This window comes from Miniopterus schreibersii (assembly GCF_964146895.1).
Source record: "Miniopterus schreibersii genome assembly, chromosome: 8".
NCBI lineage: Eukaryota > Metazoa > Chordata > Mammalia > Chiroptera > Miniopteridae > Miniopterus > Miniopterus schreibersii.
Window position 1 is genome coordinate 8623308 of NC_138109.1, and position 27925 is coordinate 8651232.

General features: G+C 51.1%; 1 protein-coding gene across 1 annotated transcript; it reads left to right on the forward strand.

Annotated features, from left to right (window-relative positions):
• Positions 1-11273: 11273 nt before the first annotated feature.
• Positions 11274-13391, forward strand: ID3 (inhibitor of DNA binding 3). Its single transcript, XM_081145722.1, has 3 exons — positions 11274-12140; positions 12267-12349; positions 12897-13391. The coding sequence occupies exons 1-2, from the start codon at positions 11841-11843 to the stop codon at positions 12324-12326; spliced, it is 360 nt and encodes a 119-aa protein (XP_081001848.1). The 5' UTR covers positions 11274-11840; the 3' UTR covers positions 12327-12349; positions 12897-13391.
• The last annotated feature ends 14534 nt before the right edge of the window (positions 13392-27925 follow it).

The following is a 27925-nucleotide window of genomic DNA, read 5'->3' on the forward strand; positions in this document are numbered from 1 at the left end:
AAAATGATCCATTTCCTTGTCTTTGCCACCTTCTAGAGGCTGCCGACATTCCTTGGTTCATGGCCCCTTTCTCCAGTTTCAAAGGCAGCAACATGGCACGTCTATGGCCCTGTTTCCACAGTCACGTCTCTCTCTCTTCCCCTGACTCCCTGTTCCCCTTTTAAGGACCCTGTGATTACGTTGGACACAAGATAATCCAGGAGCATCTTCCTACTTACTTTGAGATCAGCCGATTCGCAGTCTTAATTCCCCTTTGCCAAGTAACCTAACGTTCACGGGTTCCAGGGATTAGGATGTAGACATCCTTGGAGGGGCTGGTAATGTGCCTACCACATTAACTGACGGGGTGTGATGGTGACCGTGACAATCCAGACAGCACACACTCCTTCTCAAGGGGTTACTGCCACTCAGCACCAGCTGACTGCACCATGCTCCATCCAATACAGGGTCAGTGTGGCTGGCTCTGCCAAGAAGCTGGAAAACCAGATTTTCAGGTGAAGTTTTCCAACTTTGAAATCACTGGGCAAACCTCCACCCCACCTCACCCCGCCAAAAAAAAAATTCTCATGGCTAGATTTGGCCTGAGGCCACCCAGGTGTGACCTCTGGATCCACCTCCCCCGTCAGCTGCGGTGAGGTGAGACTTTCTCTGGCTCTTACAGGCGCTGCGGGCTCCACAGCAGGGCCTGCAGGTAGCAGGGCACGTGGTCAGGAGCGCGGTGGGGACTGCAGGGGATTCCTGGGGAAAGTTGAGAGGGAGAAGGGACCAACCATCCCCCTAAGGGGCCCAGCATCACCTGCAGGAAGCCGCGATGCTTCAGAGGGCACAGGAAGTCAGGCCGGGCCAGCCTGAAGCAAGCAACCAGAGTGAGGCGCACTGTGTGCCTGGCGGCCTGGGACAAATCCAGCACCCCCTTCTGATGCCACCAAGGGCCGGCTCCCCTCGCCCTGGAAAACGAGCCGTATTGGCTGGCCCTGAGGAGAGGCAGGCTGCGGGAGGCAGGGGTGCGGGTGGGAAGGAGGTTTTCACCTTATGCCTTTTCATGATTTTTGAAATTGGAACCAGGTGAAAGAGTTACCTATTTAAAACATTAAACTGAAATCCTTATATTCATTTTAAGATATTTAAAAATGCAACAGTTTACATTCAAGGTAAAATCATGAATGCAGTTGTCGTGGTGACTCTGTTGCGCTTCCACAAAGAGGATACATGGGACCTCATGGCAGGATGGTTTAGAAATGGTGAGATGTTGATAAATTGGGCCAATTACTATGGATCTGTCTTAACTGACTGCAGCTCTTCCTTAGGCTCACATGCCGGGTCTTGAATAAATCGGACTGGTGTGTTCTTGAGTTCTGTTCTGTTCCATTCTTAATGGCAAAAAAGTTAAGGTTCCACAGGCAGTTCGCTTGCCCCTTCCATACTGGGTGACCTTGAGCAACTTACTTAACCTCTCTGAGCCTCAGTTTTCACATCTGTAAAATGGGGGTAATAATGATACCCACTTCATGGGTTGTTACAAAGATTAATGAGTTAATGCACAGAATCAGTGTCCATAAATGCTCTCGCTTAATTTTGTTTCTTTTGAGTGGGGGAATTATTAAAACCATAACTGAAGACATGAAATGTAGGTGGTATAAAATGAAGTGAATTTCACCTCTGGTTCGCCCAATCCTTGCAGCCGCCCTTTGAGAGGGTATCATTGTCTCCATTTCATAGATGAGGAAACTGAGGCTTGGAGGAGTGAGTGCTCAAGCACACTGAGTTTGGAGATAAGATAGGGGCTTGAACAGGACTCTAGGCCCCACGACTTCCAACTCAAATCTGTCCTATGGCATAATTATAAAACAACAGAGTTGAGTGGGACAGTTGTTTTTTGGTTTGTTAGTTTGGTTTGGGGACAGTCCCTCCCCCATCATGGCCTCAGATCCAGTAGATTCCAAGGTGGGGGTCAGGTCAGGTCTCTGGCTCATACTCTGCCCTCAGCGATGGAGCCAAGTTCCTCTTCCCTTGGGAGGGAGGCAGGGCTGGGGAGGGGGTGTTGGAGCCTGGGGGTTGCCGCGATGACCCTGGCCCAGCTGCCGCCTGTGGTTTCTCACGAAGGAGGCTCTCCCAGTGTCCCAGGCCCTCCGCCACCCCTCCCTGACCCTCGTCGTTGAAGAAGCAGTTGCTGCAGCTTGAAAATATGTCTGGCATCACCCTCGTGAGCTAAACGCCCCAGGAAGATGGAGGGCAGCGCCCGAGTGGGAGAGCCCAGAGGCAGGACCGAGACCTGGCTCCCCCACTTCCCAGCCTCGGACTTCACCTTCCTGAGGTTCTGCAGCCGAGACGGAGGATAGGAGTGTGTGTCACCAAGGCTGTCAGGAGAAGTCTCCTTTTTTAAAAGAGCTTTAAAAAAAGCTCTTGAGGGATAATTTACATACCATAAATTCACCCACTTTCAGTATACAATTCAATGATTTTTAGCATATTTACAGAGTTGTGCAACCATCACCATGTTAATTTTGGAGTATTTTTATCACTTCCCTCCTCCCCCAAAAAACCCTGTACCCATTAGCAGTCACTCCCCTTCTTTCCAGCTTTGGGCAACCGCTAATATACCTTCCGTCTCTATAAACTTACCTTTTCTGGAAACGTCACGTAAATGAAGTCCTACCATATGTGGTCCTTTGTTTCTTTCTCTTTTCACTTAGCATAACTCTTGAGGTCCATCCGTGTGGATCTCATGAGAGGTCATTCAAACAGACAGTCATTCTGAAGAATTAATGCCCACATTCTTTCTGCTGTTAGCCTGGCATTCAAGGCTCTCCACAAACCCTGCCTCCAGCTACCTACCCAGCCTTGGCCAGCATCCACCCCACCCTCTAGCTTCTGCCCAACCCAGCCGATCAACACCTTTGCTCACCCCATTGCCTCCTCTCCTTCTGTCTTCCTACTGCCTTCTCGTCATGTGTTAAAATCCCACCTGACCTTCAAGACTAAGCTCCAAGGTCCTTTCCTAAGGTCTATCTTGACTTTCTAAATCAGCGTCGGCCAGTTGGTACCACTAGCCGCATGTGGCTATTGAGCGCTTGAAATGTGGCTAATCTGAACCGACTGAGATGTGCAAAATTTTTCATATTCTAATATGAAAAATAATGTAAAATTAATAGTTTGTTGTATTAACTACATGTTCAGATAATACTCGGGTATATTGGATCAGGTAAAATACACTATTGACATTAATTTCACCCGTTCTTACTTTTTTAAAATGTGGCTGCTAGAAAATTTGTAATTACATGTGTGGTTCACATTTGTGCTGCATTATAATCCTCTTGGACAGCATTGGTATAGACCAGCGATTCTCAATCTTTTCCATCTCAAGGCACATAACCTAATTACTAAAATTCTGCAGCACCCCAAAAAACTATATTTTTTGCCAACCCGACAAAAAATAGGTATAATTTTGATTCATTTACATCGGACGACTATTGTTGTGCTGGCTGCTGTCACTTTTTTTATCTGACAATCTAGAGAAAAAGAGGTCAGTGCCCCTGACTGAATAGTCAGGTACTGCATGTTTTAAAAATTCTTGCGGCACATCGTTTGAAAATCGCTGGTATAGACGATCAATATCCTAATAGTTGCTATTTATCGGGCACCTATTTCTTACATTTTAATATGTTACCTGACGTCCTGCTCAGCACAACCCAGGAGAGCAGATATTACGATTCTCTCCTTTTTACAGATAAGGTAACAGAGGGAGGGTGTGACCTCCTCAAGGTCACACAGCTGGACACTAGCAGATTCGGGATTCAAACCCAGGTCTGCCATAGGATTTTGCTGCACAGACTACTAAAGCACCAAGGGCTTTGGGGGTCTCCCTGGGGTGTGTTGGGCTGGAATTAGAACAGCTCTGCGTGGCAATGACTCATGCTAATCAGAAGCTCTGAATGAATGCTTGTCTTTCATAAATACAAAATGAGAAAGCAGATTAATTAATATAAGCAACGCATTTGGAATAAATCGGATCTTGGGATATGTGGGTGCAAGAAAAGGTTGAGGACCACTGGTCTAAGCAAATACCTCATGTTACAGGTGGGACGCTCATGCCCACAGAGGGCAAGTGGCAGAGCCAGGGGCAAACCCTGGGCTTCCAGGATCCCAGGCTGAGCTCCCCGCACGGACCTCAGTCTTTGCACGGATGGCCCCTACCCCCAGCCACCTGGAAGCCCTTTGTCTGGAACCGGCCCCCCTCCTCCCCCAAGGACTAGAGAGGAGGGGGCCAAGAGACCCAACCCATTTCCCATCAGGGTCCCAAGGCCACCATCCGGTCCTGGGCCAGGAATTCCTTTCAGAGACTGAATTAAACTCAGCGGAAAATAATTCTGAGCCCTTGGAGGCCTCCAAGAGCCCCTGCTCCTCCTCAACCCTGGCCTAGGGGGCCAGGCCTCCCCAAGTCTCCCTGGGGCTTTCTGGGCTCCCGCAGATTTCCCCGGCCGGCTCCATCCGCACTCGCGCGTGTGCCGGGCGAGGGGCGTCCGAACCAGCTGCCCGCAGCCGGGCTCCCGCCCCGCCCTCCCCGCGCGGACAGGGGCGAGGGACCCCGACGGCTGAACGCGGCGCGTCCCCAGGAGCCCGCGGAGGGAGCGGGGCCGGGGCCGGGGCCGGGGCGCGGGGGGGGGGGGGGGGCGCGCGGGGGGCTGCGGAACCCGCAGAGAGCGAGCGCGCCCAGGCAGAGGGGGGTTACGAGGCTGGGCGCTTAGGCCAAGATAACGGGCGGAGAGCCACAGGGGAGATGAGGGCAGAGAGGTGCGGGACGAAGGGACCCGCGAAAAGTCAAGTTAGGGGGCAGTCGGAAGGAGATGGAGAAATGAGAACCCGAGAAAACTGGCTGGGGGGAAAGACTGAGAAGCAGCGCGCGGGGGGCGCGGGGGTCCGGGCGCGGGGCCCTCCTGCCCGCGGCTCGCCCCGCGCGCCGGGCCGGGCCGCCACATTCCTCCGGGTTTCCCACACACTCGCCATCAAAGAGTCCCCAAAGCCCCGGCTTTTCCCGCGCCCCTCCCCCGCCCGGGCTGGAGAAGCTATTTTTCACCCCCTCCTGGTCTTTAATCTGTTGTGGGGGAAAGAAAGCGGCTTTTGTTGGGCGAGGGGCTGCGCGGGGGGCGGGGGGCGGGGAGGGGGCGCGCGCGATTGTGTGTCCCGCAGCTGCGCGCCTGGGGCCGCCGGGGGTGGGGGCCGCGGGGCGCGGGGCGCGGGCGGGGCCGGAGTGGGGGGCGCGGGGCGCGGGCGGGAGGGGCGTGTTGGGTGAGGGAGCGGAGGAAAAGGCCACCCGGGCGCACAAGCCCATTGTCCTCCTGGCCCCGTCTGCACCTGGCCCGGACACGGGGACGCTGCGCAGTCACCAAGGCGGGCGCCCAGGCGGAGGCTGCGCGCTCGGAGGAGAGGCCGCACACTCAGGCGGGGGCCGCCGCGCTCGGGGGACGCGCCGCACGTGTAAATAGGCTGCGACACTCGGGGGACACTCTCCAGGGGCCCAGGCACACACAAGCCTGGGGAGGGCCCCGCGCTCAGAGAGGGAGGAACACACGCGCCCAGAGGAGAAGCCACTTAGACACACACACACACACACATATGTGCACACTGCTTGACACCGTAAGAGCAAAATGGATTTCAAGTATGAATTTCCTTCTTCCATCCCCAATTTCCCCTTCAGACAGTCGCCCATTCTCCAGCACTTGCTTCCTTTCTTCCCTCCAGTTGGTCATCTGGCTCCTGCTTCAAAGCACAAGCTCTGGATTCAGGCAGCCCTGCTCTGCCTCCCAACAGCTGTGTGACCTTGGGCAAGTCACCTAACCTCTGAGTTTCCATCGATGTGAGGATGGAGGGAGATAATACATGCAAAATGCCTGGCTCATTGTCTCAGCACAAGTGATCTTTTACGAGCTTGCTGCTGCTTGGGCCGCCGTAATAATTACGCTGAAGGACAGCTTTGGCCAGCAGAACTCGCTGCAGAGTTCTGGCCAGGTTGGGGTGGAGGAGCCCTTTCCTCTCTGGCAGGGTCAGCTGGGTCCCCAGGCCAGATCCCCGCTCCCCTCCCTCCCTACTTACTACCCTCCAAGCCTTTGAATTGCTGCTGGGACCTAGGCCAACACAAGATAATATCTAGACAAGCTAAACATTGCTTTTCAAGGCCTTTTTTTTTTTTTTTTTTTGGCCTTCATCTTTTCTTGCCTTGGACTCCATCATCTTTCTGAAGCATTTTCTGAACCCTGTTAGTGGGAGCCCAAATCCAAATGTCAGCATCTATCTGCAGCAAAGAACATTATGCCTGAGAGTAACAATCAGAGAGTCATCCAGCACAACTTGTATTTGAGTTTTAAATCCCCCTCTAAGTGGTCTCCCAAAAGTGATGACTGGGGTGGAACTTAATTGAGTACATTTCCACTAAGTGCCCACTCTGTTCTAGGCACTGTGATACTGAGACCAGGACACAAGACTTGACTACAAAGCAGGTGAGCTCTATGCCCTGCATGGTAGATGGGAGTGTTCAATGAAACCATGAATATAGGTGCTTTGGAAATAGCAAAACCACTGCAATATATTCGTAAGTCAGAGTTAAACTCCCACATGACCTACTGATGCTTTCCAGAGTCTAGAAGTTCCAAAATTTTCCCTTTGCAGAGCTATGAGGTTGTTTCAGTCTGTCCCCATTAGCCTAGAAATGCTGGGGTGAGGGAACGAGTCCTTTTGTGTCTGGACACTGTGCAGTTTGAATGTCAATCTCTATCTTTGTGTGTGTCAATGTTTGAGCCACAGGCCTGGGTTCAAATTTTGATTGTTGGGGTTTTTTTCCCTATCAGCTGTGTGGACAAATCTCTTTGAATTTCAGTATCTTTGTCAGAGTAATACCTACCCCTAAAGACTTTAGAGAAGATTATACAAGACAGAATGTATAAAGCACCAGGATAGGTTCTCAGAAAATGAACTCCCTTCTTCCCTGTGGGTGTCCACCAGCCCACCCACCCCTGCCAAGCTAGCCCCTGGACATCCCACGGTCACTACCTACCTGCTGAACAAGGAGTTAGTTGTTGTAACTTCAATGCTCTCTGAGTCTCTGCTTAAAAAACAATGTTTTCCCCAGCCCTGGCCAAGGAGCTCAGTTGGTTAGAGCATCCTCCTGATATGCTAAGGTTCTGGGTTTGATCCTTGGTCAGGGCACATACAAGAATCAACCAATTATTGCATAAATAAGTGGAACAACAAATAGATATTTCTCTCTCTCTCCCCCCCTTCTCTCTCTAAAAATCAATTTTAAAAATGAATTAAAAAAAGGGGACACATTCTTTGAGACAGGCAGACCTGGTTGCAAATCTTGGATCTGCTACTTACTCTTCTTACTAGGTATGTGACCTTGGGCAAGCACAAGCACATTAACCTCTTGGAACCTCCTCTTCCTGGTCCATAAAATGGGTCAATGAGATAAGATAATGTGAGATAAGATAATGTGAGAGAAGGCAAACAGGGCTTGGCAAACACTTAAGAGTTGTGCCATCAGGTACTTCTGAACTGTAGTGTAGCCCACCCTGGAGGCCCTGAAATCCCCACCCCTCTAAGGACTCATGACTTAGCTCCAGATGCTCCCACACTCCCCTCCTCAGTATTGCCCAGATTCCTGAAAACAGTCTCTCAGGAGGAACCATTAAACTCACCCGGCACCACCTCTCCCACTCACCAGGGACTACTTTACATCATAACACATAAAAGTAATTACAGTAATTGGCTCCCACAGCACTTTCCATCCCTTGTCCCTTTTGACTCTCCCAGCTGTGAGGAAGATGGATATTACTTTCCTCCCCATCTTACAGAGGGGACAATTGAGGCAGGGTGAAGGTCCACGCAAGGATTTGAGCGTGGCCTTGCTTCGGAGTCTCCTGTGCTTTCTTGTGCGCACAAGTCTCAAGCAGTACTCCGAGGGATAGCTTTGCTGAGGTGAGAAGGAGGCATGGGTATGCCCCACGGATGCGGCTGGGAAGTCCTCAGCACACCTCTACAGGCACTTGGTGAGCAAACAGGTACACGTTAGGAAATGGAGCGTCTGGGGATGTCCTGAGGCCACAGCAGCCCACTCTGATGCTAATGAGAGTTAGAGGACAGAGTGGACAGAGGAGGAGGTCTGGGCCTTGGCCACACGTGGGCAGCTGACATCCCAAGTCACCTTGGGCAAGTTTCTGCGGTTTCCTTGATCCTCACTTTCAAAATAAATGGCAAAAAAAATGATAGGTAGATAGATAGAAGCTCCGTTTAGGCAAAAAGACATCTGCAACTCTCATCATCATTACTTTGGCTTTGAAATCGACAGCTCAGAGACCCCCCACCACTTAAAAAAATTTTAAAGACAAAACAGTATAACTTAATAGTTCTGCCAACTCTTAAAAAAAAAAAAAAAATCAGAGTACAACACTGATTTTTTTTTTCTTTTGTCTCTCTTTTTTTTAATTTTGGCAAAGAAAAGATTCAGTTCCTGGAAATGCTTACAAAATAATTCCTGACACTGGGAGGAGATAGTTAAAAAAAGGAAGGAGACTACGACGCCGAGAAGCTATCTATACATATATCGATAAAGGAAAAGGGTGGAAAGAAAGAGACTAAACAGAAGAGAGAGGAGAAAAAGCAAAAAAAAAGACTTTAAAAGGCACCAATTCAAGGAACCTTATCAAGTTCTCAGTATCTGCGATTCACTAGCCGCTCGCGGGCTGGGGCGGCGCAGGCCCCGCCCCTTTCTCGGGTGTCGGGCGCCCATTGGCCGGGGCGGCCGTCGCCGGCCGGTGACTGCCCGAGGAAAGGTTGCCTGGGACACGCATCCCTGTGTGAACGCATGACGTCCCACCCTGGCGCCAGGCTGTCTGGGGCTGAGTCTTAGATCAACACAGCTGTGGGACCGGGACCCACAGCTGGGCAAAGGAGCGGATTCCTCAACAAAAAATAGGATTGTGAGAAAAGTTCTGAAACAAAAACAGTGCAGACAAAAGCCTTAATGACATCCTTTCATAAAAATAAAAAATGCAAGAGGGGGGAAAAAGCTGGTAAAAGGAGCAGAACTGGGAACAGAAAGTTCAGAGGCATTTGGAATAAGAGGCTTGAGGCCCCGCCGCCGCTAAACAAGTTGCAGAAGGCCTGAGCTAGCCCTCCAGTCTGCTGTGGGGAACAAGACGTCTTTGGGGTTCAAACTTCATTCCGGGTTCCAACCTTAACCTGCTTGTTTCAGAATTAGAATCTTAGATTGGAGAGGACCCTTAGAGGTCATGTGCTCCCCCCACCCCCAATTGTACAAAAAGCGAGGCCCAGGAAGGAAGGAAATTCATCCAGGGCCACACTAGGAGTAATTGGCATGGCCGGGACAGAATTCTGCTTGCTAATCCCACTGCGTCCCTCTCTTGCCTCATGTCATGCAGCCCAAAGGCATTTCAGTCTGAAAGCATCTTGGGAAATAATAAATGTGAAGGTGTTTTGAAAATGGCTTTACAAGCCTGAGGAGAACCTGTGAGGACCTGTGGACTGTGCACCTACCACACACCTGGCCTGTGCTGTGTCCCCAGGCACGAAGACGACTAACCCATCTGATGCAGAGAGCATGCCAAGCGCCTTGCAGAGAAGAGACATTCAACAATTATTTGTTGAAGGGATGAGGTTGGTCTAATTAGGTCAATTTTATAAATTAGGAAATTGAGGCACAGAGAAGTGACCTACCCAAAGTTCCCATCATTAGTAAAAGCAAATGGGGATTTGAACATAACTCTGCCTGGCCCTAAAGACCATGATTTTTCCAGAACCTCCTGAGCATGGCCATTTTGCACAAACCGTGGAAATCTGCATGATGAAAAAGGAAAGGGCTTTCTGTTTGGTCATTCAGGAATCCCCATATACACCATTTCCCGTTTCTAAGACCAAATAGCTGTAATGTTCTTCATTTCATGTCTGTAGTATATGTAGACTGACTTGTCCATCCACAGGTTACTTTCTTCCTTTTACTTGAAGAGGCTATCCTTGAAAACACTCATCTCTCTCAAAGACCTTTCTTGGGACACAGCCCTGTGGCACGTCGGCAAAGACTTCAAGTCTGGCTCTGCCATTATTTGTGGTATGACACTGGATATGTTTTATAGCCCCTCTCTGCACCCTTTACCATCCCACACCTGCCTGTCCAAAATCACAAAGCCTTAGACTTCCAGAGTTCCATTGGAAAGGATTTAAAATAAGCACTTGGCACCATCTCCCCATTTATTCACAAGGCAAATGAGGCCAGGGCAGCTGGGCTTCTTCAAGGTCACGTGACAAATTATTCGCAGGGTTGGGGTGTTGAACCTAAGGCTCCTGATTTCCAGTCCCATATCCTATTTTTTCTATGACAATTTTGAGACTCTCCTAGCTCTGAGCTCTCATTGTCCTGCCAGTTGGTGCCACATACTACAGAACTCTTAATTGCTTCCTGTGTTAACCTCAGTCTCCCCAAATTGTGAGATTCTTGAGAGCAGGAGCCACTGCTTCCAACTGATTAAGGAAGCAACCACTGGGGGATCCCACTTGGTCGGTGTCAAGATGGAAACCAGCATTTTAAGGCAGCAAGTTCCCAAAATTTGGGGGAAGTGATAAGAAGACCATCGAAGGATACCAAATGGAATGCCCTGTTGCAATACAGGGCTTAACTTGCCTGTCCTCTGGTCCCTTTCCTGGGCTTTCAGATAGAGCTAGAGCTATTTCAGCAAGGCCAAGAATAACCAAGTCCAGGTGGCCTGCCCTTCCACAGCAGAAAGGGATAGACAATAGAGCTGTGGTGTCACCAAACTATTGTGTTTCTGCATGGAGGTGTTTGGGGAGTGGGGAGAAAGGCTAACTCCATGGGGGGGGGGACTCCTAAAAAGGCTATATAGAAATCATCCCGTCTGTCACGCCCCACCCTCTATTCAAAACCTGGTCCAAAATTCTAATCAAACTCACTTCCAAAACATCACTGGGCATATAGTTGGCTCCTTGTGGAGTGCATGGGGCCAGAGGGTGGGAACCCTTTTCCTTCCCTGTGCAAAAAGCACCGATTCAGACTCCTTTTTTTTTAATTTCTTTTCCCCTGTTGCTCAAGTAGTGTTTTTTGCTCAAACCCTTTCCCCCCTCCTCCTCCTGTAATCTCAGCGCCTAGCCCAAATCTGTTTTCTTCATTGTAACCTCAGCTTCACCGCAATTAATTTTTTTCCCCTCTGGTCACAAGATAATTCCTGACGCCAGTGAGTCTGGAGGTCAGACAACAGCAAATTGGGGAACAAGGCGGCACTAATTCCTTACAAGTTTCCCTTGAAAAAAATCTTTTGCCTTTAAAAAAGAAAGAAAGAAAGAAAAGCTTCTTTGGCTGTTCAGGGATTTATGACCTCGGAGGAGCTGTGGGTTCGAACTAGTGTTGGGCTGTGGGTGGACCGGCAGGGGGGCAGGGGAGCTCAAAGATCTGGGGCGCTGCCAGGAAAAGGCAAATTCTTAAAGTTAATGGTTTTAAGTGATTTTTGAAATCCTCGCTGGCAAAGAGGCCCGCCTCTCCCCAGTATCAGCGCTTCCTCATTCTTTGAATCCGCGACTCCGCGGCCGCCGGCGTCAGACCGGCCGGAGAAAGCCTGTTTGCAATTTACCCGCGCCGCGGCCGCCCAGTGCTGGCGGGGGCGGGGCCGGGGCCGAGGTGGGCTGTTTAGCATAAAGGGGCGTGTCTCCTCGCGGGAGCTATAAGTAGGGGCCGAGGCAGGCTCGCGAGCCTGGCCAGCCGCTGCAGGGTCTCCTTCGGTTCTCTCGTCCTCCCGGCGCTTCCAACCGCGGTCCTCAGCATGAAGGCGCTCAGCCCTGTGCGCGGCTGCTACGAGGCGGTGTGCTGCCTGTCGGAGCGCAGCCTGGCCATCGCGCGGGGCCGCGGCAAGGGCCCGGCCGCCGAGGAGCCGCTCAGCCTGCTCGACGACATGAACCACTGCTACTCGCGCCTGCGGGAACTGGTACCCGGCGTCCCGCGAGGCACCCAGCTTAGCCAGGTGGAAATCCTGCAGCGTGTCATCGACTACATCCTCGACCTGCAGGTGGTCCTGGCCGAGCCCGCCCCTGGACCCCCAGACGGCCCTCATCTTCCCATCCAGGTACGCGTGGGCGCGCGCGGGAGCCGGGGTGGGACTGAGCTCCAGGGCTGGGATGCTGCTGGACCCCCCCTCGAACAAACCCCTAAGTGCTTGCATAACTCTCACCCTCTTTTCCTTCGCTTTCAGACAGCCGACCTCTCTCCGGAACTTGTGATTTCCAACGACAAGAGAAACTTCTGCCACTGACCTGGCTGTCCTGGCGCCTCCAGGTGAGTATCCCCACCTTCTCGGAGGGGGTGTGTGTGTGGGGGGGGGCGCGCGGTGGAGCTTAACCAGTAAATCTTGGAGTTGGTAGGCGTTTTAAGGGATTACCACCCCCTCTGTTTAGAGAAACCAAGGCCGGAGAGGGGCAAGTAACTTGAGCCCAGGGGTCATAGCAAATGAATGACGGGAACCAGTTTTCATCCCGTGCGCGTTGCGTTTGGCCGCTGCCCTCCCCCAGCGGCCAAAGCCCCAAGAAAGTCGGCGCAGGTCCGCCTAAATAGCCGTTCTGTTGGCGGTTCGGAGTCGTAAAGGGAGCTCTGTCTTCCGCGGCCCCCTCCCAACCAGTGTCAGTTCCAAGAGGGAGGGGTGGTGCAAGCTCCGCCTGTGGTCCTTTGGCGCCAACTGGGTGGGGGTAGCGTGGGGCGCGGAGTTATCAGCTGGAGGTAGAGACCAAGTTTCCTCCCTGGCGCCGGCCAGTCTGCGGACGGCCCCCGCCTCGGCGCGCTCGGCGGAAACCGACGGCTCTCTGGTCTTCTTTCCTCCCCCGCCCAGAACGCAGGTGCTGGCGCCCGTTCCGCCTGGGACCCCGGGACCCCAGGACTCTACGGCCGGAAGCCCGAGGGCATGGATGGGCCCTAACCTCTCCCTGCCCACTTCACTTCCCAAACCCCTGCCTCGAGGCTGGACCTGGCGCCCGGGAGCGAAGGACTGTGAACTTGGGTGGCCTCAAGAGCAAGAGCTAGCTCTGGGCACCAACTGGGCAACCCAGCTCCACCCCACCCCCAGGTTTTAAAGACTGTCTTTCAGAGTGTGGAGGGGCATGTGGGGGGGGAGAGTGGCTGCTCTCCAGACTCTGCCAAGGCAGCAGTAGAGCTGGTCTTCTGGTCTCCTCGGAAAAAGGCTCTGTTGCCCTGATTATGAACTCTATAATAGAGTATATAGCTTTTGTACCTTTTTGCAGGAAGGTGACTTTCTGTAACCATGCGATGTATGTTATTAAACTTTTTATAAAAGTTAACATTTTGCATAATAAACGGTTTTTAAACACTTGTGTATATAATTTGATTCCTTAAGTGCTAACACCCACACAGCTGAATTTAGGGGAAATATATGTTCTTAGAGCCCAGGGAAAACCAACAGTTATTTCCTTAAAAGGGAGATGGGAAAATGCCCAGCTAACACTGGGGTGGGGGCGGGGGGAGGGGAATAGAAAGGGCTCAGGAAGAAAGCCCTACATCCATTGAGGGTTGGGTGCAGAGAATATCCTGGCGGTGGCTCATTTCACAGGTGAGGGAAGAGTGGGGAAGGGGAGGTGACTGGCACAAGCTCACCCAGCAAGTTGGAAGCTCAGGTTAGAAATCAGGTCTAAGTCCCAGTTCTTAAGTCCCTTGGGCTTTTGTGCTACACTAGTAGATGGCAGTCCTCAATTTAATTATTCATGTCTTTCTAGCAGGGGATGTGGAAGAGTGGAGCCTCACCTGGTGCCCAAAGAGGGGTGATGGTTCATAGACCCACTTTAAAGATGAATGAACAAGTCACTGGGTCTGGTTTCATTTCCCTCCTCAAGCTCTCAGGTTTGGCTTCCTCTCGGGCTTCCAAAATTGGGAAACAGGAGAGAGGGGTCTCTTCCCTCAAATCCCTAGGCATTCTGATCAGGATTTTGGTGCTGGTTGGGAAATACTGGCACTAATCCCTCCTCTGCCATCAGGTATTTGAAGACTTTGACCCTGGACTGGGAATTGGAGCAAGAGGCCCTACAGCCTCATTCCTTCTGATATTTTCTTCTCAAACATCTCTGTTGGGAGCCTTCTCTGTGAGCAAGCATCTTTATCCCTACTTCAGAAGTGGAGAAACTGAGGCTCAGTGGAGAATGGGTCTGAGCCAGATTATTACAGCCCCTTGAGAGGCAGAGATGGAATTTTAATCAGCTACAGTGACTAACCTGACAGGAGCAGGGCCTGAGACCCCAACCCATGCCACTTTGCCCCCTACCTGGCAGCTCCCCAGGTGGGTTCCACAGGCATCTGGCCTCACAAGATTCCTGTTTATGATATGATCTCATCTGTGTGTTGGCCCCTGGCATGAATTAGTTCAATATTTCATAACAAACAGCTCACGTCATTACCACCCTTAACCCTGGTGAGCTTTCAGGGGTGAACAGGGGCATATGGTGGGGAAGGCAATCAACCTATCTTTGCCAGGCATCCTCCCAGCCCACCAGTGGTTCTCGATCTGTTTCCTAGTCTCCTCTGATGATCTGATGGGAGGTATGAACACTCTTCAGAACATAAAACAAATATACACACACAACTGCAAAGCAATAGCAGATCTCCAACCCCCTGGAAAGCCCCCAGTCTTCATATGCGGAACTCTTGCTTCAAACCAAGAGGTACAAGACCCAGGCTGGGTCTGTCTACCTTGGATCATTAATTAGGTGTGCTGTGCTGGCTCTGGAGACAGCCACACAAGGGTGCAAATTTTTTTGCTCTGCCACATAATAGCCGTATAACTGAGCCTCAGTTTTCACATCTGTATAAAATTGCTGACCTTGAGGATACAGTTCTGCAGCATCTGGCCCCACATTACACCATTAATTGCAGTAGAGCCAGGCACTGAACTCAACGTTCTGTACCCTTCTTGCTGCTTCTTGCTTGCTCAAGTTGTGGGGTTGTGGAAGGCCAGAAAGAGCAAGCCACTTCCCCTCTCCAAGCCTCTCTCCGCCCTTGCCCAGCAGCTGGTGGTTCTTGCACTGCTGCCTCCCTGGACAGAAGATGGTGGTGGGAAAGTTCTTTGAAATGCATCACACACCTACAAGGTATTATTAAGCTAATTCCAAGGAAATTGCCTGTTAGGCCAGCTGAGACTGGGCTGTTCAGGTGGCTGAGACAAAAGCTGAAACCAGCACACCAATTCATTAGTCCTTAGAGAGTGAAAGCAATTTGGCCCTAAGGTCAGAAAACTCTCAGGAAGAGGATAGTGTCTTCTGTCAAATCTCGTATCCAGTGCCTACCAAGTGCCAGGCTCTATTTTATCTTAATTTTTTTCTAATCATCACAATCCAGAAAAGTATCATTCTTTCCATTTTACAGAGAAAGCAGATCCAGAGAGGCTGAATAATTTGATCCAGGTCACACAGCAAGGATTAGTAAACCCATCTCCATCTAGCTTCAAAGCCCATGTTCTCACCTCCACGCCCCGCCAGCTCTTTTCCCTCGCCATTTCCCCGGCCAGGCACATATTTGGGTCTCCAGCGGGTGCTTGCTGAACAAAAGACCTAAGGCCACCCTAGGTCTCCCTTTGATTTGTAAAAGGGCGATGAAGGTGCCTCCCTTGCAGATTTGTGGTTCAGATGAAAGATAACGCGCCTAAAGCATCTACCCGGCTCCCTGAAATACAAAGTTCACTGTTAACCGCGTGTCTTAACACGCATTATCGCATCAGCTCTGATATGCGGACATTTGGAAGGAATTTTTTACTTTGTGAAAAAACAACACAGGCAAAGTAACTTGCCCGTGTCCACACAGCTCCTAAGCAACAAAACAGGGATTCGAATCCAGGCCTGCGACACGGGAGATGGTGGTGCCCCCTCGAGAAGACCAGTGACAGCTCTTCCCAGGTCGGGGGCGCCGCACAGCCATCAGTTATCTGTCTTCCCGGCCTCATCACCTCTCACGGCCACCCCTCTTCTCCATACCCCAGGCTACACCCTAAAACCTCCCGTCGCTCTCTTTCCTGCAGAGGCGCCTTTCAGGGTCCCCTCCGCCTGCTCGCGGCCCAGCGAGAAGAGCGCGGCTCCCCCGCAGCCGCTCCGCCCCGGCCGCGCGGGGCGGGGCCTCGGCCCACGTGGACCCGAGCGCGGCTGAGCCGAGCCGCGTGGCCCCGCCCCTCGCCCCGCCCCCGGCCCCGCGACCCGCGCTCCCCCCGCGGGCCCTGGGGGCCGCTCGCAGGTGTTCGCTGGCGCCCGGATGTCTGAGCTCTGGCTCCGCTCTGGCTCCGGCTCCCTCCGCAGCCTGCGGGCGGGGCTCCCAGCCCATCCGGAGTCTTGCGGCGCCCCCGCCGCTCTGCCAGCAGCGTGGCCTCCCGGTTCCCAGCCTCCCGGCCTGGGGGGCCCCCCCACCCAGCGGAGTCGCTGACCCAACTGCTCTCCCGCTGCCCCCAGCTGCGCTCGGGCCGCTGCAGCCTCGGCGCGCCCCCACCCTGCTTCCTGCCTCGGCAGTTTTGCAGTTTTTGCCCCGGCCGGCCGAGCGGCAGCCCTGGATCGCGCCCCGTTCCTTCCTTCCTTCACGCATTCCTCGAGCGCCTGCGGCGTGCCCCGCACAAGGCCTCCCCGACCTTCTGAGTGGGGCCTGGGGCCCGCTGGGGTCCTCCGGGAAGCCGGCCCTCCACCCCCGTCCCCGTCCCCACCCGCCTCAGCCTCTCCTCTCTGACGCCCTAGTTGACTCGCAGGGCTTAGCATTTAATTGTTCTCTCTGATTATTTCTCCCCGTTAAGGGTCAGTCGGTGGCTGGGTCAAGAGGTCGCTTTGCGACCAAAATCAGGGGTCGGTGTGAAAGAGCGAGGGGCCAGAGTGTGGCCAGAGTCGGGGTTTCAGCCTGACTGAGGCAGGGTTTGGGGATAAGTGTGGGTAGAAGTTGGCAGCAGGATTGGCAGCCTGTGGCCCGGGCTCATAGACGGGGTGCGAGGGGTTAGTTAGCCTGGGTAGCATCAGTGGCCAAGGTTAGTGAGTCAGTCTTTGGGCAGGGTTAGCGGATGGTCTGGATCAAGGTAGTCAGTCACCCTGAGACCAGGACTGGGGGGTTGCCTTTGACAAGCCAGGTGAGCAGAGGGGGGCGCTGTAGCGGTCTGAATTCAGCTTCACATTCCTCCCTGGCTGGGGGCTGATCATAGTCTCTCCCTATGCCACCCAGGTGGTGGGGGAGCCGACCTGCCGTCTGGGCACACTGCCTCTCCTCCTCAACACCATCCTGCTCCTGCTTTGTGCCAGAAGCTGGAGGCAGAAGCCCTCGCTGGGCCAGACTGTGGCCAAAGGCAGCCCAGACCTGCAGTAACACTGGCCATGGTAGGGAGGCCTTAGGCTTCCACCGCCCCAAGTCTGGAGCCACCCATATTCAACAGGTAAGTCAGTGCTCTCCCCTGTACCTTCTGTCATTTGTTCACAAATCTAAAGTCTGTCGGGGACAGAAGAGCCGGTAGAGGTCATGAGTGTGATCCAAGGGGGGAAGGAGCCTACTCAGGAACACAGCAGGTTAGTAGTTGAGAAAGGACTCAAGTCCAAGCCTCCTAGCTGGGGACCATCCAGGGCTCTTTCCGTGCTCCTCTGCCTGCCCTGAGTAGGGATTGTTATTCCGGCTTTAGAGATGGGACAGCTGAGGCCTCACCCACAGCTCTCACAGACGGACTGCAAGGGGCTGGTGGGCTGCACAGCCCCTCACCCTGAGGATCTGGAAATGTGAAGTCGGAATGGTGGTTCCCTAAGGCATTGTCTCCTTGTCATTGCCACCCAGCCCCCTCCCTCCCGTTCTCATTAGGAGCAAATGAAACAAGGGTGGCCAAGCATGAGTTGGAAGCCTGGGAGGGGAGAAAACACTTTTTAAGAACTGCTGGGGAAAAGCTTAGCTGGTTTCTTATGGAAACATATGGAACTCATTACTCTAAGTCGAGGTGGTCGGTGGCCAGCTGGCAGTTGGTTGGTTTGGGGCTAAAAGTGTGTGTTGTGTGGCAATGAGGGTACCCAAGACACAGCAGACTCCCCAGAATAACCCTCCCCCTCACTGGCCCAGGTTCTTCCTAAACTTGGTTTTGTTTTTGGCCTATGCCATTTCTAGACTCAAAAAAAGGGGGTGGGGGTGTTCAAGACACAACAGGATATGGGATCTGTAGGTTATGCAGGGAGGTGATGAGGACTTGGGGACTGTCAGGACAGACAACCACATGCCCCCACTCCCCACACATGCTCTGATTCATGCCAGGGGCCCCTAGCAGGTCTTGCTGTGGGTCCAGCTACATGAAAGATCTATCCCAGCTTCCATTGAGGGTTCATCCAAATGGGCCACCAAAGGTCGCCCTGGAGTAAGTGTCAGAGTCCAGGCCTCCAACACAGCCTACATATCCAGTGCTGTTGCTGTCTGCAGCTAATTTTAAAACTTTCTACAAACCAATAGGTCATACAGAATTGTCCTCTCTTAGCCATCACAGCCCTCCTGGTACTTTCTGTGAGTCTGAGAATTAGAGAGATGCTGATTGAAATCTTAGCTTTGTCCTGTATCAGCTATGCCACCACAGGTAAGTTATTTATACTCTCAGAGCCTCACACGATTTGCAGTAGTGATTAAATTATATGTAAAGCACCTGGCACTTGGTAGGTCCTGTGTGGCCCCAACCATGGAGCTGGCTGGGCATCGTCAGATTCCTAACATAATTCCTTCCTTAGTTGTTGGCATAATCCAGTCACAGCACCTCAGCATGGCCTGTCCAGCATCTGTGCTCCTCAGAGCCCTTTCACACACACCCAGGATAGCCTGGTGCCTTGGGGAATAGCACAGGGACTAAAAGGGGACCTCCAGCCCAGTGCCTTCATTCCCAGGATAAGCCACTGTGGGTAAGCTCTTCACCTCCCTGAGCCTGAGTCTCCCCCTGTAATACTGTCTGGAACCTGTCCACAGAGTCGTGGTTAAGATTTAGTAGGGAACTGATGTCAAGCACCTAAAAGCCTGCTAGCATGCGGCAGGCACTCAGTAAGTCAGGCTAGTGAGCGTTACCATCCTGTTTCACAGATGGAGAAACTGAGGACCAGAGGAGGAAGCGACTCACCCAGTGTCATGTGGAAAGATTCCCTCGAAGACCTGGGGATTAAAAGCCAGGTCTTCATGCTCCCAGGCAGGGCCCAGCTGCTACTTTCTTATTGGGATTTGCTCTTACTGTATTTCATGGCAAATGTGTTATCAGCTGGTGGAAGGCCAGAGCTTCAGACCTGTGAGCCTGCCTGGGCTCAGCCTGATCCAGAACCAGCTCACTCATGAGATCTCCCCTGTCTAGAAGAGAATGGGGGCTGGGGTGGGGGGCATAGGCCAGAGGACATGGAGACCAGAGGTGGTGCACTCATGGGCATGAGCGGCAGCTCTGTGATCAGACAGACCTGTGTTCAAATCCTTTCTTTGCCGCTTCAGAGCTGTGTGACCAGCTAAGTGACACTACCTCTCTGAGCCTTAGTTTTTCACCCGTAAAACTCCATATAGTAACCGTTTTAGAGGGTTGTGGTAGGAATTAAATAAGACAACAGAGGTAGAGAACCTGACACAGCTGAGCTGCTAGCAATTGGTGGTCCTTGTAATTTTATCAAGAGGAAGTCCAGTGGCATCCAGCTGCTGCTTCATCATCATTCGCAAATCAAATCTGTTTGTAAATTTCCAATAGAACAAACAATGGAGAATACAGATGTTCTAATATGTGGCTACTGCAATGCCTATGTGCCCAAACTCCTCTTCTTACCAGCTGCGTGAACTTGGACAAGGTACTTAACTTCTTTGTCGTCAGTATCTCCACCTATAAAATGGGGATCATAAAAGTCTCTGCCACAGACAGTTGTTGTGAGGACTAAATTAACATATAAAACTCTTAGACTAGTGCTTGGCACAAAACAGAAATCCCCAAATGCCAGGTGCTCTTCATTCTCTTAGCGCACTATGAAGTTTGTGTTCTCATACCTTCTACAGCCATCTGCGCTTTACTATAAAATCAGAATGCCTCTCCGTCTCTTCCTTAAGTAAAATTGACATTTTAGGAAGATATACAGATTTTTATCACGTGGCCTTTGTGAGACCTGGTACCCAGCCAACTTCTCACACAGTCACACATGCGTGTGCGGACACACGCGCACGTAGACACACATGCTTTGAGAAGGCCGCGCTCCGTGGTGCTGCTCCCCAAATGGGCTGAAACGAGCCCTCTTACCTTGGAGAACTGCCTGCACTCTCCCTCCCACTCATCACGCTCTGTGGGGTGAGGCGAGACGGGGTGCTCACCTCTCAGCAGGGGCGTAGTCCTTGGCAAAACTGACCTGGGAGGAAGTCCTGGCTCCAGCTCTGGACCTGAGTGTCAGAGCCCGGGGCCCAGTCCTGGCGCTGTCCCCTCTTTACTGTGCAACCCTGGGCACATAGTTTCACCTCTCTGAGCCTTGGCGTCTTATCCTTGACAGGCAACTGACCATGCCTACCTTTCAGGGTTTATGTGGGAATTGAAACACATAAAAAGTACTGGGCACACAGTCATTGCTCTATGAATGACAGCACTTAAAGCCTGGCTGGTTTCTTAATTCTGTAAAAACTGTCTTTTCTGTATTCTTTAGTAAAACAGGGCTATGGTCTCTGTGCCTTACATAATCAATATACTCTTTTGTTTAGTATATCCATTAATCCAATAGAGATGTTTTTCTTCCTAGAATTCTTTTATTTCATGTTTTATTCATATTTTATAATGTCTGGGCGAGTCATTGGAGCCCACTGAGCCTCAGTTTCCTTATCTCTAAAATGGGAAAAAAAGCCTTTCTCACGAGGTTGTTTTGAGAATTCATGAGATGGTGTAAAGGGCTCTGTAAATTGTAAAGTTGAACAAGTGAGAGAGATTATTTTTTTTTGCACCCCGCCCCCTTCCCTCTCACTAGGCTGAATTCCTCAGACAGGAAGGAGTTTTATTTACCTTTGTAACCCCAGCATTGAATGTGTGGCAATAAATTTAATAATAATGGTGGCATGGTGATAGTGATAAGAACTTTTATTTCTTGAATACTTAACTGCGGGGGAGGGGGGAGGCTCTGAGCTAAGTGCATTTAATGGAAAGTTGACTGATAGACACTTAAAAGTGTTTGGTTCCCTCTGCTGATTGTTTAAAGGTGAACAGATTGTGTTCCTTCCCCTTGGCCAAGTTCTGTCTTCCTTACTGCAGACAAATTAATTTTATTCTTGGGTCTTACACATCGTTTGACCAATTCAGCGGAATAACAAAATAGCAATCTTTAGTTTCCTTATCTTTAAAATGGGGCTAATGGTCAACTTGCCTCATATAAATGGGTCCCATAAACGACAATAACTTCGCCTTACTCTCCGCCTGTACACACCCTTCCCTTGGAGAAGACGGCGGGACAGGCAAGATGATGACACTGGGCAGCACAGAGCTGAGTCCCTTCACCCTTTGGTTCTTTTTGGCATAGGGTGGCAGATCTTTCTAGAGTAATTCCCCAACTCTGAACCCCTCCGCCCCAAGTCTTGCCTCCTTCAGAAAATCTCTCTTATTTGCCGTAGCACCCACCAAAACGTCAACTCACCCAAATGCCACATGCTCACCCCCTATAATCATGTTGCATATTTCAAGTAGACTTAAGTCCTGGGAGGCAGGGTTGTGTGTTAGGGGTTTGATTTCTGTTTTTCCAATTGCTGTTTTTTTAAAATATATCTTTATTGATTTCAGAGAGAGGAAAGGAGAGGGAAAGAGAGAGATAGAAACATCAGTGATGAGAGAGTCATTGATTGAGCCCGCAACCCAGGCATGTGCCCTGACCGGGAATCGAACCCCGATCGCCTGGATCCTAGGTAGATGCTCAACCACTGAGCCACGCCCGGCTGGGCTCCAATTGTTTTCTTATCATCATCTTATTTAATCTTTTAGAAACCTTTCAAAATCCCCAAGTCACAGGTAGGGCAGCTAAGGCCCAGAGAGAAAAGGCCTTGCTAAGGCCACAGAGTGAGTGACAGAACCAGTCCTGTGACCCAAAGCCTGCCATGAGCCTGTCTGAGCCCAGGTTCTCTTTGAGCACCTTCTTTTGTTTGTTTTTCTATGAGAATCCCCACCTCCACCCTGCCCACCACCCGCTCTGAGCACCTTCTTGACACGAGTCTTTGTGCTTGGCGCTTCCTCACAGTAATTGTGTAAAGCAGGTGTTGTCCCCACTTTCAAGATGAGCAAACTGAGACTTGGACGGGTAAAATAACTTGCCCAAGGGACATCATGATTTGATTTGATCAGGGCTGACTCCAAAATGTGTGCTTTTTATTTAACACCCTGTGGCCTCTGCAGCTTTGCTGTTTTGGACCCTCAGAAAGACAGGCCTCTCAGAGCCTGTGCAGCAGTAATGTGCCCTAACACAAGAATCGATTACTAAGGCTGACCCCCACGCCCCACCCTCTCAGCCCCAGCAGCCGGGTCAGGGGATTCACAGAGCTGGGCACACAAGGCCCCTGCCGCAGTGATCTGCATGGAGTGCCCCGCCCCCCAGCCTATTGTCTCTCCAGGAGACAATACAGATAAAGGACCCAGCCTAGTGGGCTGCCTGCATCAATCTGTAACCATGGAAACCCCCAGGGAGACAATTCCAAAGCCCTCCCTGCCACCCTCCACCCTGCAGCTGTGGCTCCGGGAACCCAGCCTCCAGCAGAAGGGGCATGGCTGATAATTGCCACCCCCCACCACTACCACCACCAAATAGGACACAGCTGGGCTCCCCTCCTCATGCACCCTTCCCCCATGCCCCCCCCCCGCCCCCCCGTCCCCCCCCCCCAGGCCCAGAACTGTTCTTGGCAAAGAGGCCTTGGATGGTTTAAGGCCTAAACCTTATTTCTTTTTCAAGAAGGTCAGTTCTAAGAGGTTCTGTACTGGTTAGATATGTCCTTGGTCCCAGGGTTGGGCACAGGGCAAAAAGGGTTCCCCAGAATTCCTAACCATTGATCAGTCAACCAGGTTCCCTGGGCAGGGCTTAGGTCTTCAGAGCATGTCTCCCCTCTGGTGGCCAGTTGCTGCAATTGTCAGCTGAGGCTCTGGAGAAGAACAAGAATTATTCCCTCTTCTTCCTGGGCATCTACTGTGTTCCAGATGCCCACACATAATAGATCTAATCATCACAACCACCCTGGGAGGTGGGTGTTCTTACCCAGCTTAGACATGCTGAAGCCAAGGCTTTCAGAGGCTATCCCAAAGCAGAGGGGTCAAGAGGGAGTACCCAGGCTAACCTGCTCCACCACCGACAGCCCTGTGACCTTGGGCAAGTTGCCTAAACTCTCTGAGTCTCAGTTTCTTCATCTGTGAAGTGGGAGTGACAACAATACATACCTCAGAGGGATGTTATGAGGGTTATATGAGTTAAGATTTATAAGCCTTCAGAATGGGGACTGGCACATAGTAAATAAATAAAAATTCCAGGCCCTGACACTCAAACTGTGTGCCTTCAGGCATATCATTGAACTACACCTAGCCTCAGTTGTCTCGGCTGTAAAATGGGGCTAATCGTGGCTTCTTCACAGGGCTCTGGTGATAACTGAAGTGGATTTGGGGTGTGACTGTCCTCACTTTGCTACTATTAGCATTGTTATTTTGGATCTGCCTTTAGGGGGGAGGAATAATCATGGGGCCAGAGGGCGGATGAGGTTAGAAAGTGAGAAGTTTTGCTTCTCCACAGGCCAGGAGAAGGAGGTGCCTGAGAATTCAGCCCCCCATTTTTTCCCATGCAGAATCACAGAGACTCTGACAGTGTAGCCAGAGACTTTCCTGGGAAGAGATTAGGAGTGGTCTTCAACTATTCCAAAAACCCTTCCCTGAGCTCACTTCAATAATCAATTGTTGAACTTCTACTCTGCAGTGGGCACTGGCCTGGATATTGGGGTGTGGAGATAAAGAAGAAAAGGATTGCCTGGCTGGTGTGCTCAGTGGTTGAGCATCAACCTATGAACAAGGAGGCCATGGGTTCGATTCCCGGTCAGGGCACATGCCTGGGTTGTGGGCTTGATCCCCAGTCGGGGGCGTGCAGGAGGCAGCCGATCGATGACTCTCATCATTGATGTTTCTATCTCTCTCTCCCTCTCCCTTCCTCTCTCTGAAATCAATAAAGACATATTTTTAAAAATGAAGAAGAAAAGGATCGTCCTAAATCTCCACAGGGAAGGACAGAACAGCAAAACAACTGTCCTCATGTTATTGGCGGGGAGCGCTCCTTGTTGCTGGGGAAAGTGGGTTTCTTGGGATGCCACTGGAGTAAGAATTTTAAGAGGCCCCCACGGGAGGATGAGGTATTGTAGGAAGTTTTATTTCTGTGGAATTACACGCCGAGTTTCCAAGGTCCCACTTCCCTTTGTCCCTCCCTAGAGGAAGTGTAGTGGCGACTTCCCTAGGAACAGGATTAAAGCCATTGCCCAGAGTTTCCATTCCACGGCTGCATAGCCCAGTGCAGCATCGGGCCAGCTTAGTCTGTGTCCCAGTTGCAGCCTGTCTGTCCATTTTGTGTAAAGTGTGCATGGCCCTGAGGCTATGGGGGAACCCAGATGAATGCAAGGAAGCGGGGGCAAAACTAAAGGACCCAGAGAGGAGAGGGAGAGGGAGAGGGGGAGGGGGAGGGGGAGGGGAGAGGGGGAGAGGGAGAGGGAGAGGGAGAGGGAGAGGGAGAGGGAGAGGGAGAGGGAGAGGGAGAGGGAGAGGGAGAGGGAGAGGGAGAGGGAGAGGGAGAGGGAGAGGGAGAGGGAGAGGGAGAGGGAGAGGGAGAGGGAGAGGGAGAGGGAGAGGGAGAGGGAGAGAGAGATCCTTTGTCTAGGGGATTATGTGTCCCCAAATGTTGGTGGGTTTGCAGTGGCCCTGCCCCATCTGGCCAGTGATCTCTGTCCCCAGGTTTGACTTACAGGCATCTTCCCTTTGTCATCCCGACTTTACTGCACATCCATCTATCTTCCCTTTGTGCAGTCCTTTCCCCCAGTGACCTGCAGGGAATGGGATGGTGGTTCCTAGGGAATGTGAAGTTGCAGCTTCCTGGTGAAGCTGCCCAAATGGCAATGCCTATAATGTCTGGCCTCTCTTTTGCTCCTTTCCTATTATTAATAACTAGCTAATTACAATAGTATCAATTACAATGTGAAATGACGACAGGCTGAAATTCCTAACAGGAGGTGGGGAGCAAGGTCAGAGTCAGCTTCTGAGCTGGATTCCAAAGACTGAGTGTCTTGCTTATTTCAAATGAATTCGGAGTCTTATTTTTCAATGGAATTAATCTGTATTCTTTTTTTTTTAATAAGAGAAAGTTTGTTTAGAAAGTCACAGACATAGTAGAAGTGAGCCCACTGGGCTGCGTAGGCTCAGAACACAAGTTACAGAAGCAAAAGAAGGGCCCTTGGAGCTTAGAAAGGCAAAGGTAATGCTGGGAGGGGGAGGGAGAGGGGGGAAAGGCGCAGGCTTGCTCCTGAGAGGGAGAGCGCTGACCTGGATTCTTGATTTTGCTGCCCCAGGTTTCAACTCTGTTAGTCTGCCCACTTTTATTGATGTTGTCTGAGATCATGTGTGCATATGGGGGTGCACAGCATTCTCAGTGACTTGTGTATCTGAGAAAATTGTGTCTGGGGGCAGGCCTCTTTCCTGGTGAAAGAGGTGGAGAGAGGCACCCCAAGCAGAGAGAACAGCATGGCCAAACAGGGAGAGCAGGGAGGTCTGAAGGGGAGTCTGAAAAAGTGTGTATGATCAGAGCCTAAGGTCCCTCTGTGAAGGGGGCTGCAGATCAGAGGGGCTGGGGGTGGGGTGGCCAGGCCTCAGCGGGGAACTACTTGCCAGACCTTAAGCTAGAGAGCAACAAGGTCAGGTATGCGTTTTAAAGAGTTCCAGCAGGAAACAAGAAGGAATACACTGGTAATCACAGGAATTATAGTGGCTTCCCCTAAGCTCCTCTGGGCACCACTATTAGGACCTGAATCCGATTGCCCCCCTCCAATGTGGGGCCACCATCACAGGACCAACATATGTGCAAAACCTCTCCAGGGCCTGGAGGCATCTGGAGAGAATCTGGCCAATCTGGCAGCCCTGGCCTGCCTTTCCCCCCTCCCCAAGCCCGCAGGGGTTAACTTGTTGACTAGCCAGCCTTGCAGGCCCTGGCAGGCGCTGGAGTTCACCTCTAGATGGCAGCCGCAACCCTTAAACCCCATCAGCTTCCCCACGAAGGCCAGAGAGAAGGAAACAGGAACTAACACACAGGCAGGATGTGCAACCGCCCCCTCACATGTATCCATTATCTCCAATTTACAGTTGAGAAAACTCAGCTGCTGGGGATAAAGCCACTTTCCAAAGTCACACAGATAAGCAGACCCAGTGTAGCTCTGCTTGTCTGACCTCAGTTTCCTTATCGGCGAGATGAAGCTGATCCACCCCCTGGTAACACTAATCTCCTTTCCGCCTCGATAGATTTTTCTGTTCTGGATATTTCACCTAAATGGAATCACACACTATGATTTTTGTGGCCTTTTGTGTCTGATTTTGTTCACTTAGCATAATGTTTTCAAGGTTCATCCATGGTGTAGCGTGTGTCAGCACTTCATTCCTTTTTTGTGGCTGAATAATATTCCATTGTGTGGTACGCCTCATTTGTTTATCCATTCATCAGTTGATGGACATTTGGGTTGTTTTTAATTTTTGGTTATTCTGACTAGTGTTCATGTGCACATTTTTGTGTGAACATTGGTTGTCAGCTCTCTTGGGTATATATCTAGAAGTAGAATTCCTGGGTTATCATATGGTAACTCTGTGTGTAACTTTAGGGGAACTGCCAAACTGTTTTCCAAAGTGGCTGCACCAGTTTACATTCCCACTAGCAATATGTGAATGTTTCAATTTCTCCACATCCTGGCCAACACTTGTTATTGTCAGTCTTCTTGATTATAGCCATCACAGTGGGTGTGAATCTCACTGTGGTTTTGATTTTCATTTCCCTAATGACTAATGATGTTGAACTTCTTTTTATGTGCTTACTTGGTCACTGTATATCTTCTTTGGAGAACTGTCCATTCAAATTCTTTATTTTCTCGGTACATTTTGGTAATATGCTAAGTACACACACACAAAGTACATTCGCACACCACCCCAGGTTTACTTCAACCATCCCAATAGCCCTATGGAGCAGCCATGACTAGCCCCATTTCTCAGGTGAAGGAATTGAGGCCCAGAGTAGTGCAATGATATGCTCCAAAGCACACAGCTTGAGTGTCAGGCCCAGAATTTTATTTAACAGACATTCATGTAGTATTTACTATGTGTCAGTCCAGAGAACCCATGAACTTCACATCCAACAATTTTCCAGTAAAAGTGTTATTATCACTAACAGAACTTCCCTGAAGCAGCAACTTCTATCTTTCTATTTTAAATACACTTTTCAATTACCAAAATAATACATGCTTACTATATAGAGAAGCACAAAGAAGGTTCAGCAAAAATATTTCTCCCTTCCCACAGCTCCAATAGGGCTTCTCTCTGGTTTTGGATTCATGTGAACAGGTGATACACTGGGGAGTCCCGGGACAGGAGATCATGCCTTTAGGAAGCTAATATTCAGCATTTTGTATTTTGATATATAGGACTTTGGGAAGAGGGAACTTGAGGCATTTTTCAGGAGAAGATACACCAGGGATGAGAAAGTTTGCTGTGGGGGCTTCGGGCCTGGCTGGAGCAGGGGCTTCCTCCTTTACGGGCTGTGCAACATCAGGCAAGTCACTTAATATCCCCTACACCTTGCTTCCTCCTCTGGAAAATGGGACTATGCATCCCTAACTTACCTAGTTGTGAGGCACACTTTC